Source organism: Channa argus, chromosome 2 (assembly GCF_033026475.1).
Source record: "Channa argus isolate prfri chromosome 2, Channa argus male v1.0, whole genome shotgun sequence".
In the NCBI taxonomy this organism is placed as follows: domain Eukaryota; kingdom Metazoa; phylum Chordata; class Actinopteri; order Anabantiformes; family Channidae; genus Channa; species Channa argus.
This window is the reverse complement of record NC_090198.1, coordinates 18682836-18697368: the sequence shown is the minus strand read 5'-3', so window position 1 is coordinate 18697368 and position 14533 is coordinate 18682836. Positions and strand designations below refer to the sequence as shown.

The window sequence follows — 14533 nt, the reverse complement described above, 5'->3', positions numbered from 1 at the left end:
AAATGTTTTCTGAACAACAATAACAGAAGAAGCATTCCCACAGGCTTCACATAAAGAGATATGCCCTCCCCACTCTCAGAGGGGGTGAGTGAATGGATAAAGAAAGTTTGAGACAAATGTAAATTCAGTGTTAATAACCATAGTGCAAATGGCTATGGTAAGGTTAGGGTTACTTAAGTACAGGTTATGGTTAAGGTTAAGGTAAGACTTAAAAAATGAATTTAAGTCAATAGAAAGTCCCTACAAGGTCATAAAAACAGCTTACACACACACGCGCGTATGTATTTGCACGGCAATTGCAATATTGTTGTACAAAATTTTAAAATAAATAAATGAATATTTTCCTGAATTATTCAGCCCTAATTTCAACAATTGTGAATTTTTGTTTGCAGTCCATGTGTGACAGATATGAGAGACAGAAAGAGCAACCAAGGTTTATTAAAAGCATTCATGTAAGGAAGAGAGATGCTAAACTTTACCCTTCTCTATTGCTAAACTGAATAAACTAAATCTGGGGCCTTAAACCTTAAAGTCAGTTATGTCAAAAACCAATTTCCACTTGTTTGTCAGATCCATTTATCAAATCCAGTTAATATAATTACATTTTTTGGCCTTGCTGGTACATTGGGCTAATACTGTGCTAATACTAATACCTTTGTTCACAGAAAGGAGACAGAGCTGGAATAGCTGATGTGGGTAAGGTATACAGCGGTCAGAGGAAAGCATTACAGGGTCAACCTTCGAAGGTACAGGAACTACCAAATTACTTATAGTGTGTCTGTTCCACCATCTGTTGAGGGAGCATGCTGCCAGCCTATGCTAGACTGCTATGTAGAACACTACCACCTGATTTTGGATGAAAGTATTGACAAAGAGTTGTTGCCACAACTGAAGAGATCAGCATCACAAAAAAAAAAAAAAAATGGCAGACAAAATGCTTATATGGCCATCAATCAATTCCACAGCTCAAAATTGCAATGGTGTTTTTAGATGGCATGGGGTTTTAGCTATGGTTTATGGTCAAGCCAAAAAATGTAACAAATGTGTTTAACTGTCTATTTTATTAATGATGACCATTTTATTAATGGTTTTCCACTAAATTCCACTAAAGAGCAATGGACATGTATAATATGTATGATAACAGTACTGTTGTTGCAATTGTCAGTTTTATCTTAAGTATTGTGTTTCACCAAGCACCGACAACCACTGAATAACCATGGTCTTTCTATATGGTGCTATGTAACATTCACAAACTCCATCCATTGTCAAGGATGCTCTGGAACAAGTAGGTAGTCTCTTTTACTTATTACCTTCTAGAATATCTTGAGAAACAGGTCAGGATATTCTCCTTAGTTGCTCTTTTATAACTGTATCAACATGTACGGGACAAAACATGACGCAAAATGTACACTGGATAAATAGCAATGGTTTCTTACAGCACACATGTTCCCTCTGGATAATATATAAATAAACTCAGGATGCTAGTCTATGTCTGAAAGTGGCCACAGAGAGGCAGACAAACCTTAGTCATTACATTCAAATCTACAGGCAATTTATCGGCACCAATTACCTCAACAGCATGTCTTTGGAATGCAAGAGGAAATCGGAGTACCGAGAGGAAACCCATTTTGATTACTACTATCAATTAAGTCTCTTATGAGATAATATGCTAGGTAAAATATTTTAATCTTAATGTCCTGAATGTATTATCAAAAATGAGAACCTACAAAACTCTCATGTCTACAGTTAAGATAATTAATTTAAAACTTGAATATATTAAGCCTCATACAAGTTCTAAGGCACATTAGCTCTTGGTTATGTTTGTACATTTTTGCTAATGTCACGGATTCTAATCAAAATCAAACTAAGCCTCACAAATGGCTTCATGGTTAAAAACTCTTAACACTCATTTTCTCTTGCCTGGCTGATAAAGCTGCATTGCATCAAGAGGTTCTAAAAATATAACAGCTTCTCTTTCTTTTACTTCTATAAGCATATGGCATCACTCATGCATTAATGTCTAAGGACATGCAAACTCAAAAAGTGATCATGGCAATAAGAGGACTTCATTATCCACAACAAGGCTTAGACCTGGTAAAACCAATAGGATGACAAATTCCAATATTGTTAAAAGAAATACATTTTTTTATGTGATACAAATACCAAGAAAATTTTTTTGATACTTATATACTGATACTTATAAGGTGAAAGAAAGGGAAGAGTAAATAGGCAAAAGGGAGGACAGTCACGCCAATACAAAAAATAGTTTTGAGCAATAGATTCATATTATAAAAAAGGTTTACGCTGATAAAGAAAAGAAAGAGTAGTCATTACAATATTAAGGCAATTTATAACCATCTAGTAGATCATGTAAAAACATTCCGCTTATACCAAATACATATAAAGTTGGTTCCTGTGGCACTATATTTTGCATTTATAAATAAAATAAATGCATTTAAAAACAAAAATCTAAACTAACATAGAATATATTTAAAGACTAAAATCTAAAACAAAAACAAAATTAACAAACCCAGTCTCCAAAAAAATCTAAACCCAAACTAAATAATAATTTGAGTTGCAAAAAAGAAACAATATAAGAGAGGTGACCAAGAACCAGATGGTCACTCTGAGCTCCAGAGATCCTCTGGAGCTCAGAGATCAGGAACAAAGTAGTAGAAAGTACAAATATCACTGCAGCCTTGCAAAAAAGCAGCTTTTGAGTGTGAGGAACAAAGTTCTGTAGTCTGATGAAACCGAGATTGAACAGTTTGTCCTCTATTCTAAATATATAGCACTGATGCACTAACTGCATGCGTGCCAGAAAAGTAAATTGCGGCTCATTTTATACATCAAAAGGTATGTAATGCTTATTTTCTGGCATTATGTCTATGATATTTATTTCTTTAAGGCAGTTCAACTTTTTTCTTTCATTTCTCATTTGGTTCAAATTTAACAAAAAAAACGCAGTTCTTCTTGTTGCTACAGTCCAGAGTCAACATCATGTTTTGCTGTGAGCATGTGTGGAATATATCTGCATACGTGCCCCCAACTGTAGTATAATTAGGAACATGTCCCAGTATGCAGAAAGCATGTTTCCACTTTAAGAATACCACACTACACTGTAGTAAGAAATAGCAATCTAAAAGTTTGTTACTATGCCGCTTACGATATGGGGCAGCAAGAGAACTACATTCAAGTTGACACAAATTCATTCAGATTCTGGGTCAATTCTGACTTTAAATTAATAATCAGTGATTTGTGTTTCGTTCCAAAACAAATCATTTTAATTTGCTACCACTCTGATTCACACATCTGCCTATAATGAACCTCTGAGATTCATTGTGTGAGCTTTAGTTCTGTTCACTTGTTACTCTGTACTTATTTAAAAGTCTTGTTTACATGATTTTATTCTATCCAATACATAAAATTTGAATAATTTTAGAGAAAATGAAGAAATAATATTTTATAAATATAAATGTGTAATAAAACAGGTCATTTAATATGATCTCAACAAAAGGTCTAAGGGTAATGTGTAAGATGTCAAAAAGAATCGCGATGTTTAAAATAAAGCCTGTCTTTTTGCTACATTAGAATCTTGTACTGTACCTGACCGGCTTGCTGGTAAGGGACACTCGCAATGAGTCCAGACAGGCAAACAGGCGTTCGTCCATCACCCCTGACTTGAGCTCTCCCACAAATTCCTGGGGAGATATCTGATGGCTGCTTCTCAAGCTACCCTAGAAGAAAAAAAATGAATGGCTCAGTGTGATCAAATAAAGGAGAGATCTGTTCAGTGTAGCCTCAGAAAAGGTGATCAAATCAGCAGGAAGCCAAAAACGGCAGAACACACAGTATGCTGGCAGAAAATTGCCATCATATTTCAACAGTCAAATGCAAAAACACAAATGGATTCCGTTACCCTACTGAGCAATTCTCTTTATAATCCTGAACATCTATGCAAGTCTAGCCTAACTGAACAAAATGTACAATAATTCTATTTCGCTTTCGTCGGCGCATTCTTAATTTGTAGGCAAGATATTAATATAAGGTGTACTTTTTGGTAAGAATGATGCTAGGTACCCACTTTTTATTATTGTTAGATTCAGATTAAATTTGTTTTAAAAAAAATCTTGCTAAGAACACATATTTTCAGTCACCAAAAAAAGAAAAAGGATGTTATAATGATCCTAAGCACCTTTACAGACCTAGAAACTAACCACCTTTCATATATAGGCAAAATCTACAGTAAAAGTGCATATTTCATTTAGAAACGTCATTATGGCTTCAGCCTTAAGCTTCTTGTTTCTTGTTCAAAATCTAATATCCTCTCCTTTTGTTTTATTTATTCTTAAAAACAATAGGAATCATCTGATTGTAGCAGGTCTTAGTATTAGGCAAATACAATGTCAAATGAAAACATATTTTGTTTTTATCGTGCCATTATTTATTTAACAAAACTAAAGCCAAAAAGAAAAAAATATTAGTTAAACATTTGGGATATACAAAGTATCTCCTTACTGCTTTCATAGGATTTAAGAGGGAAGTTGCAGCCAGGAGCATTAAGGAGATTGGTAACGCAATACCAGTTTGGAGTCCAATGTTCTACAGTGAGAAAGATTATTCACAAGCGGAGAGCATTCAGGACAGTTGCTAATCTTCCCAGTGGCAGATATCCCAGCACATTCACTCACAATGCTGCACCATGCAATGCTCATAGAAATAAAAAATAAAAAAACAAGAGCCACTAAGATGTAGCTGTACATCTCAGTAGCTACAGGCCTCACTGAGCATGCTCATGTTAAATGGTAAATGTTAAAGCCCATGACAGCACAATTAGAAAAGGCAATTAGAGTTTGTTTGAAAGCTAGCCTTTCTGTCTAAAAGGAACATGGAAAGATGACTGAGGTTCACAAAACTGCATCTGACCAAACCACAAGACTTCTGGAACAATGTCCGATGGACAGATGAGACCAAAGTGGAGTTGTTTGGACTTAATGCCCAGCTCCATGTTTGGTAAAAACCAAACAAAATGTATCAGAAGAAGCCCGATATACCCACTGTCAAGCACCACAATGGAGGGGTGATGATTTATGGCTTGTTTTACAGCCACAGGACCTGGGGCCTTACATTCATTGAGTTGAGCATGAACTCTTTTCTCTAGAGGCAAAAGATGAGGGCATCTGTCTAACAGCTAAAGCTTGGTCGAAACTGTGTTGTGAAATAAGAGAATAATCCAAAGCACTTAAGTACACTTACATCATAATGGCTAACAAAATAAAAAACAGTGTCAAAAAAAAGAATCAAAGTTTTGGAATGACTGAGTCAAAGTCCAGACCTTAACCCAATTAAAATGTTGTGGCAGGACTTTAAGCAAGCTGTAGATAAGCCATTGCCAAAAAACCCCAATAAACTAAAGCAATGTTGTAAAGAAAATGGGCCAAGATTCATCTACAGTAGTGTCAGAGACTGATAAAGTCATAAAGGTAACAATTCCTTCAAGCTATAGCTGCTACATGTAGATCTATAACTACTGAATCACAGGGGGTATCGAATTTTTGTTAAATAAATAATTGCACAGTGAAAAAAGTTGTTGAAATATGAATTTGGAAAGGAGTGAGTCATTCGTCCTAAAAAACGAAAGAAGAAAAAAATAATCTGAGAAACTGCCCATTACCTTTGAAAATATGAATACTGAAAAACAAAATACGCCAAAAGAGAGAGACACCAAAAACATTGGGACTTGCCAATACAAGACTATTAAAAATCCTAAAAAAGGTTTTGATATAAAATTCTTTGGACTGATGGAACCAGGATTCATTGTACAAGAATGATGGCAAGAGAAAGGTATGGGGATGAAAAGGGAACATCTCTTGATTCAAAGCATACAACATTATCTATCAAACATGGTGGAGGCAGTTTTGTCACATTGGCATGTATGGCTGCCTCTAAAATCCAGGTCATAGGTGTTTATAGATGACCTGATTACTGTTAAAAGTAGAAGCCTTTCACTCACTGAAGACAAGACCGAAGGCAGAAAGTCCCACAGACTGGCAACGCATCTAGAAGGAAGAAACTCACAGCCTGTCTGTCCCTGTCTCATATTATTACACACACACCATAAATTTCTTTCTGTGTTTCAAAGGCAACACTCACCAAAGCACCATTTCCTACCACAGCAGGGGTACTACAAATAAAGCAACAATGGGTCTCCAAGAAGTAAAATGGTTATTTTAGGAAAAGTACTGCTACAGTACACAACACATCAACAAAGGTGACATCAGGATGCCCTAGTCCCCCAACAGCTTACGCGGACCTTGTTGACCCGGACGACTTCCAAGCCAGTGTGACGCTTGTTTTTCTAACTGTCATTAGCAACGAGGTAGGTAGCATTAAGGGCTTTGCCAAAGTGCCCACACTGGATATTGACCACACCGTATCCAGGAATCGGCATACTGTACTGAACTGTACTGTACTGAACTGTACTGTACTGCACATACTGTACTGAAGTCAGGGTTTTCAACCACTGAGCTATCCAGCTGTATTCCCGTGGTAATAGGAACACAGTGCCTTGAACAATTATGCATACCCCTTGAACTTTTCCACGTTTTGTCACATTACAACCACAAACATAAACGTATTTTATTGGGACTTTATGAATAGACCAACACAAAGTAGCACATAACTGAAGTTAAAGGAAAATAATGAATGGTTTAATTTTTTTTTTTTTTAAATAAACATCTGAAAAGTGTGGCGTGCATTTGTATTCAGACCCTTTCCTCTGATACCACTAACAAAAATCCAGAGGAACCAATTGACTTCAGAAGTCACTAATTAGTAAATAGAGTCGACCTGTGTGTAATTTAATCTCAGTATAATACAGCTGTTCTGTGAAGCCCTCAGAGGTTTGTTAGAGAACATTAGTGAACAAACAGCATCACAACGTCCAAAGAACACATCAGACAGGTGAAAATCAGGTGAAATGGAAAGAGTATAGCACAACTGCAAACCTACGAAGACAGGAGTTTAGGTCAATGCCATAAATGTGCCTATATTTAAAATGCTGAAGAAACAAACCATTCATTCTTCATTTTACTTGTTATCACCCATTGTGTCTCTACAGCAAATACGCACATTTTAGATTATTTCCAGGATAAACAATAGTCAAGTTTTTTTTCTCTCCAATTTCTGATGTGATCTTCCACATGGCATTAAAACACAGACATTAAATTGCAGGCATGTACATGTTTGTATTCAAAAAGTATAATTAATAACTCACAGTTTTAGAAGCAGCAAAAATATACTGGATGACCATTTCTTTCTTCGTATGTAGGTCCTTCTCTCTCAAAGGCGCCTTTTTCTCCTCATTTAAGTTCATGTCCTCCTGTAACAGCAAACAACATTTGAACATTCAAACTGCAAGAAGACTATGTTCTGCTACAACTTTTTAAGATTTTATTCTTTTATTGACAATATCTGTCAAAACAGAAGGCAGGGTTTTTATGGCATCACCTTTCATATCTTATATTATATACAAGAGGGTTAGAGTTCAGCAGAATATAATTTATGACTATTTATTATTTATGTGCAGCTGTACGCCCCACCAAACTTTAGTTATTTAAAAATAAAAACTACAGTACGTGTGTACAAAGTGAAGGGTCTTGAACACAGAACAAATCTGTCTGGAGGTGGTCAGACCCAAGGGTCCCAAGTTTCAGTCCTGAAACATACACATTCAGCGTCTTGTTTTTTTTTTCTTAAATCAACATACCATCATTTTTTCAAAAAGAGCCAAGATTTCTTTTTCCGTAGTAATCTTTGATGAAAGCTCTTCGAACGGATGTGAGGGGGATGATGAAGACGATGACGAATCACTAGCATTTTGTTTAGAGTGCGATAAAGGTGGTCGCTCCTTTTTACTACCTGGAATGCGAATACTGGCAAGTCTGTCCCGCTGTGGAGGGTGAGGGGGGAACAGAAAAACAGAAACATTATTTAAAATACAAAAACCTGCACAAGAATTTTCAGTGAAATATACAGTGCCTTGAAAAAGTACTCACACTCTTTGAAACTTTCCACATTTTGTCACATTAAGAACAAATGTAAATGTACTTTATTGGGATTTTCTGTGATAGACCAACACAAAGTGGTACATAACTGTGAAGTTAAAGAAAAATGCTACAAGGTTTTCCAAATTCTTTACATATAAATATCTGAAAAGTGTGATGTGCATTTGAATTCAGTCCCCTTTACTCTGATACCACTAACTACTGTAAAATCCAGTGGAACCAATTTTCTTCAGGTCAATAGAGTCCACCTGTGTGTCATGTAATACAGCTGTTCTGTGAAGCCTTCAGATAATTAGAGAACAAACAGCATCATGATGTCCAAGGAACACACCAGATAATTCAGGGTTAAAGTTGTGGAGAAGTTTAAAGCAGGATTAGGTTATAAAACAAAATATCCCAAGCTTTGAACATCTTATGAAGAATTGTACAATCTATCATGAGGAAATGGTAAGCGTACAGCACAACTGTAAACCTAGCAGGACATGTCCGTCCACCTAAACTGACAGGCCGGGCAAGGAGAGCATTAATCAGAGAAGCAGCCAAGAGGCTCATGGTAACTCGGGTGGAGCTGCAGAGAATCCACAGCTCAGGTGGGAGAATCTGTCCACAGGACAACTATTAGTCATACACTACACAAATCTGGCGTTTATGGAAGAAACACAACTACAAAGCCATTGCTGAAAAAAAGCCAGATAAGATGAGACCAAAATTGAACTTTCTGGCCTAAATGCAAAAAGCTATTTGTGGCTAAAACCTAACATTACTGCATGCCACACTTTTCAGTTATTTATTTGTAAAAAATGTTGACAACCATTTATAATTTTCCTTTCACTTCACAATTATGTGCCATTTTGTCTTGGTCTATCACATAAAATCCCAATGAAATACATTTACATTTGTGGTTGTAACGTCACAAAATGTGGACATTTCAAGGGGTATGAATACTTTTGCGAGGCTCTGTATATAAAAGATGTGTTATGTTATTATGTGCATATTGTAATGGTTAATACTTAGAATGTAAACAATTAGCTTGTTAATTAGTTATATTAGTTGTAGTTTAAATTGTATGAACGAACAGCATCTGTTTAACAAACATTAAGCAAAGCAATGTCTAGATAACATGAAGACTTAAAGACATTGGCGAGAAATGCAGTATGTCCTCTGTGATGTGTCTGGAAATGAAAACCAATTTTACTGCTACTCAAATTAAGCAGATTATATTATTTTAAGTGATGTACAGTTTATGTTGCAAAGATTGACAACCAAGAGAAAGTATATTCACTTCATCTCAAATCTTACCATGTTTCTAAAAGGAAAGTATTACAGGTAAGGAACTGCAATTTTTAATCCAGGATAAATCAGGCAACTGTATCAAACATTGTAAAAAAATATGTCTTTAGTATTTAAGTCTGTCATATTAATTTCTTGCTTAATTTTGAATAAGACAACTTGTATTTGGATAGTGGAAATTAGCATAGGCTGACAAGACAGCGAGAATGACCAGAAGGAGCTCACCAAGATCTTCAGGTGAGCCTTATGCAAACGCCTGGCAACTAAAAAAAATGTATAAAAACTACAAATGAAACTGTGGCTGCCATAGAGATATCTATAAGGCCAGCTTCTTTTCTTGTTTTAGTGTTTTTTAAAATCCTAATCTTGCAAATATTTTGTTTTAATGGCATATTGGCCGAACAACAGTAATTTATAAATGTCACTGAATTCACCTTACTTTTCACTATCACCTTGTTCATTTAATTAAACTCTGATAACATCTTATTCAATTAACTGAGAAAAGTAATCTGTCGCTTATAGAGAAAACTCATTTATAAAACACTGCACATGCAATTCACAAAAGAAATTAGGTAAATAGAAAAAAATACTTTACGGTCATCAGGGAAAAACAAAAATTAAATTACACAAGGCTGAATCCAAGCAAAGAAAGCATCCACACACAGCAGATTTTTAAGGCTTTATCTCTCAGTCTTTCACCCCTTCATTGATTACACTAGCAAGTCTTTTAAGAACCTTTAGGTTCCACTGCAAACGCCTAGAATTTCAGCAAAAAACTTTTCAAGTTAAGTAACTTTCCCAAGTGACTGGGGTAATGGTGCTGCGCTATATTAAAGAAAACAACGTTTGGGGAAAGATTATCTACATTTTTTAGTCAAAGTGTAAAACTAATCTTAAAGTCGCCTGTTGCTAAGTACAGGCAACAGTGCAGAGATCTTTCCTTCCAATCAGAAAATTCTAATTATTTCTCATTTATTGTAATCTCACAATGACAACTACTTGTCTTGTGGCAGACTAGGGAGAGGGAGGAATTGATGGATTTGCATGTTAGCACTGGCTTAAGTTTAATACTGTAACTTTAAGACAGTCTTCCATTTAAAAGTGAACATTTCATGACAAAATCTCATCATATGTAAGTTATTATGGACTTCAAGTTCCAAATTTAAAGCTACAGTGTGCACCTTAAGCTAGCACTAACGTGAGACACAAAAAATAATCATCAGTCCACTCTGCTCTGCCTAGTTCTCACTACAGCTTTGCTTCACTTTTTATGCTCTGCCTTGCTCTTCACAGAGCCCTTCAGGCAGTACAGGTACAACAGGAATCTGCAAAACCTATTGATCAAGCAGAATTCATTGCTTTCATGAAGGGCAAGCCTCATTCAAACACTTTAAGAAGTGAATATTTCTGCCATTGCTGTTTAATAGGTCTGTGTCACTGAAGATTCCCACTGCACCTCTCTACATTAAGATAAGTTAGAGAATATATTTGTATTAAAAACATATGTAAAAATGTTTAAAAATAAAGCTTGCCTGTTCCTGTTTTACTAAAATTATGAACATTTTTAGGCTCACCAAATAGTTACACTTAATGAGGCCTAAACCCCTTTTCACAGCTGATTTCACAGCACATCATCTGATTTTGGATGTAAATATGGACAGTCAATCTTAACGTTTTTATGTGTTCTTAAGAAGAATAAAAACAGCATCTCAAATGACCATTTACACATAGCATGCCATGTCTGCTGTTGACAAAAAAATAAATAAAATCCTCCCATTTATGTACAGTGGTCTTTAATGTCAAATCCGCTTTGTCTTAATAACAGTAAATAATGTGGTATAGCAAGGCCACCTATTGAAATGACAGTTTTCAACTTAATAGGCCCCTAATGTTCCTTGTGAAAAATATTTAGCAGTTGTTTTTTTCGGTTATATGTTAAGATTGCACTTATTGCATGTTATAAATCGATAACATTAATCTGAATAAATTTGAAAAGACAAGGCTGCCCATGGATGCCATGTCAGATGAACACAGAACAAAACAACAGAACCAGCCTATCACTTAGCTTGTGATCAGAGCATTTCAATTTAATTGAAAACTACACCGATGTGGGAAGTCTCATCTTTAATTTGATCAGAATTCTAACAATCGTGACATCACTGCTTGTGAGATATACTTTCAGAATATAATGCTCAAATCAACTTGGCTAGAAAACGTGTAGGTGAAATAGTGTTTAAAATCAGTGAATGCACAAAACAGTTCACAGGTGGCTTCAACTTTGTGGATTTAGATTAAAGTAGCATGTCTGATTAAGGACTAAAGGACTGGTCTGTCAGACAGATATCAAAGGTAGTTCATACATTCTAAAAAAACAGGTGTACACAGGAAAACAAGATTAGGGAGCACTAGTCTTATAGGTGAAGTATTATAATTTTAAAACTTTAAAAGCTTACTTAAATGAATATAATTCTCCAAGGACATCACAATATGACTTATATGAAATGAATTTGCGATACACCAGGTAGTCACTGCGTTTGCTTCGTGTAAAGTCCCAAGCTTCAAATCCTTTTTGGAACAAACAAACAAACAAAAGCTAATAATAAGGCTTCATCTAGCTATTGCCGCCTTTCAGCAGGGACGAATTTCCTCCTTTTCTCCTCAAAAAATAAAAAAATTAAAATCATTCAACAGTCAGTATTCGAGTCACAAGACTCATTGTCTCTATAGTAAAATAATGACATTTTGTTAACACAGAGCCCAACATTATATTTTTACTGTTTAATTCCAATGATTCCACTTTGTTAACACCATATATACAGTGTGCATATGACCGTAAACAGGTGTTGCTGGTACACGTTATTCATTTAACCAGCAGCTCATAGCAGCTGTAGTAGACATGGTTTCAACTAAAGATCCAACCCTGAATGGCAGCTACGAGGAATTAACTTGCTGTAACATTTTCATAAGAAGGGTCAAATCCAGGCTGCATGAATTATGTCTCCGTATGCATTGTATGACTAAAGAACACTGTATTGAAAAGGAGAACGTCCAAGTGGCAGCGGCTCCCAAACTTCCCGGGGGGGCGGATCGCAAGCGGGCAAAATGTTGACTGGTTTGCACTACGAGGAAGCACATGGATTAGTGTAAGGGCTAAACCCTGTGCTAATTTTAACATTTTGCTTTCGTACAAGCAAAACAAAGTCAACAACCAGTCAAGGTCGCTGTCGACAAAGAAAATTCGAGGGTGCAGGAATTCTATAGCATGTGTGTTCTGGACTGTAAGGCATTTTTCTCAGCAACAGTCACAGCACAACGTATCAGGGTGATGTACTACTTAGGGCCAAACGTCCCCAGCCATATTATGTTGCTCTAGTTTCCTAACATGTAAAACACACACACACACACTAAACAGCCACTTTTTAAATAACTTATTTCAGCCGCTGTTTTTATTGTACTATAGGCATCGTGATTGTGTTTTAATACACAGTTGACTTCGGGGACAACAACTAAGGGAGATGTGTGAGATTGTGTTTATCTACATAACGTTAGATACAGTATATGGAGACTGAGTCGATATTAGAAAAAAGAACGACACGTGTTTCTGGCCATACTTACAAACTTCAGTTTGCGGTCTCCTTCATCACATGACGTGCTGATATAGGATGAACCCTTCTTTTTTTGAGATTTACTGTCTCGTCCCGTAGTGGATTCCAACCGCTGACTGTAACTATCCATGTTATAAATATGGACTTATATAGACAATATAGACGTGCGCGTTAATCTTGTAATGTGCCTAACGCTACGCTGCATTAGCTCCCATTGGGAAGTGGTGAAGGACAACACACGCTGAGCAGTTTATCACAATACCATCCCTGAATGTCCGCAAAGCTCATGCCGATTAACGAAGAGGTGCAAATCGCAACAGTTGCGCAAAAATCCACGTAGCTTCAGTTCCAACAGCGCTTTTAGGTAGCGAGCAACTTTGCTAACCTCAGCTACTGATAGCTTGACTGAATTTAGCGCTAATCCAATTTGTGAGCTGTCAATGAGTTTGAGCTGAAAAACAAATAACTTAGCATAAACAAAACGGTTCTCTTCACTGACGACCTTTTATCTTGACACTAACAAAAAACTACGTAATCCCTACAAACAGGAGCGTTAACGGAATACATTTTTGAAGCGAATATTTTTTGACAAACCCGCGAAATGTGAACGTCAACGCCGTCTGTTTAATCCAACCAATAACATCCTCTTTACCACACACACTGAATTTTCATTGGTTGAGCCTTCTCTGTTTACAGCTAACACAGCATTTGATTGGTCAAAATAAGTTGTCACTCAGCGGTACCTACTTATAAGGGACGTTCGTTTTATTAACCTTGGTCTCCCGTAAATAGAATGGTTTATGTGGCATGAGTGTACCATTTGTGTGACTTGTCAGGTACGCGAGAGTAACTGCACCGTCAGCAGTGTTATAATTGAACAGTGTTGATTAACACGTGTGGTACATTTTAGTAAAAGTAACCATGTATGACAAATCCAAACGCAAGAGTTATTAAAAATGACAGTACCCTAATTTTACAATAACAAAACACACCTGTAAATAGAGTTCATACATGACCTCAACATATGGCTACTAAAGGTCAGTTCATGCCTAAAACGTATTACACCGATTTAGGGCTGAGAAACTTTAGATTTAGGTGTTGCGTGGTTAATAAGCCAAAACGTAACACCTATACACTTTCACACAATGTCAGGGAGGCAAAGTAATAATTAGTAGGAAACATCTGTCCCTTAATCAGATTAGTATTAGGTGTCAGGTATAATCAAGTTCTCTATCTTGTTTCCCCATTCTACACTGTCAAGTTGCCCTGTCTTCTCATACAAGCTTTCATGCATTTAAATGGAAAATAGGTTGATAGTCATTTATGCATTTTTTTTTATCAGGCTCCTACACTGACTGTATAGTTCTTTACTTTAAGCCTACAGCTACAATAGAAATCCCAAATACCTTGTCTGATGAAAATAGCCATGAGGTGATGTGATGCAACAAACAGAAACAGATCCTTGTCATGTGCTTTACTTGAACATGATTTTTCCCCTAAGACATAACGCTACAATGTTTTTGTGGGGGTGTGGGGGGGTGTACATCCATGAAACAGTTGTGCCTCTGGTGA

At 36.2% G+C, this 14533-nt stretch overlaps 1 protein-coding gene across 3 annotated transcripts in view; it reads right to left on the bottom strand.

The window, feature by feature from the left end:
* The window catches only part of LOC137122815 (protein diaphanous homolog 3-like), a 149720-nt gene extending 136137 nt beyond the window's left edge, over positions 1-13583 (bottom strand). For 2 of the 3 annotated variants that reach the window (XM_067496140.1, XM_067496142.1), the window contains exons 1-4: positions 12972-13582; positions 7769-7951; positions 7277-7381; positions 3607-3737 (exon numbers count right to left, since the gene is read on the bottom strand). In XM_067496140.1, coding sequence (XP_067352241.1) covers positions 3607-3737; positions 7277-7381; positions 7769-7951; positions 12972-13091 — 539 coding nt within the window. In that variant the 5' untranslated portion in view covers positions 13092-13582. Of the gene's footprint in view, positions 1-3606; positions 3738-7276; positions 7382-7768; positions 7952-12971 lie in introns of all 3 variants that reach the window. The other variant, XM_067496141.1, reaches the window with a different exon arrangement.
* Positions 13584-14533: the final 950 nt, after the last annotated feature.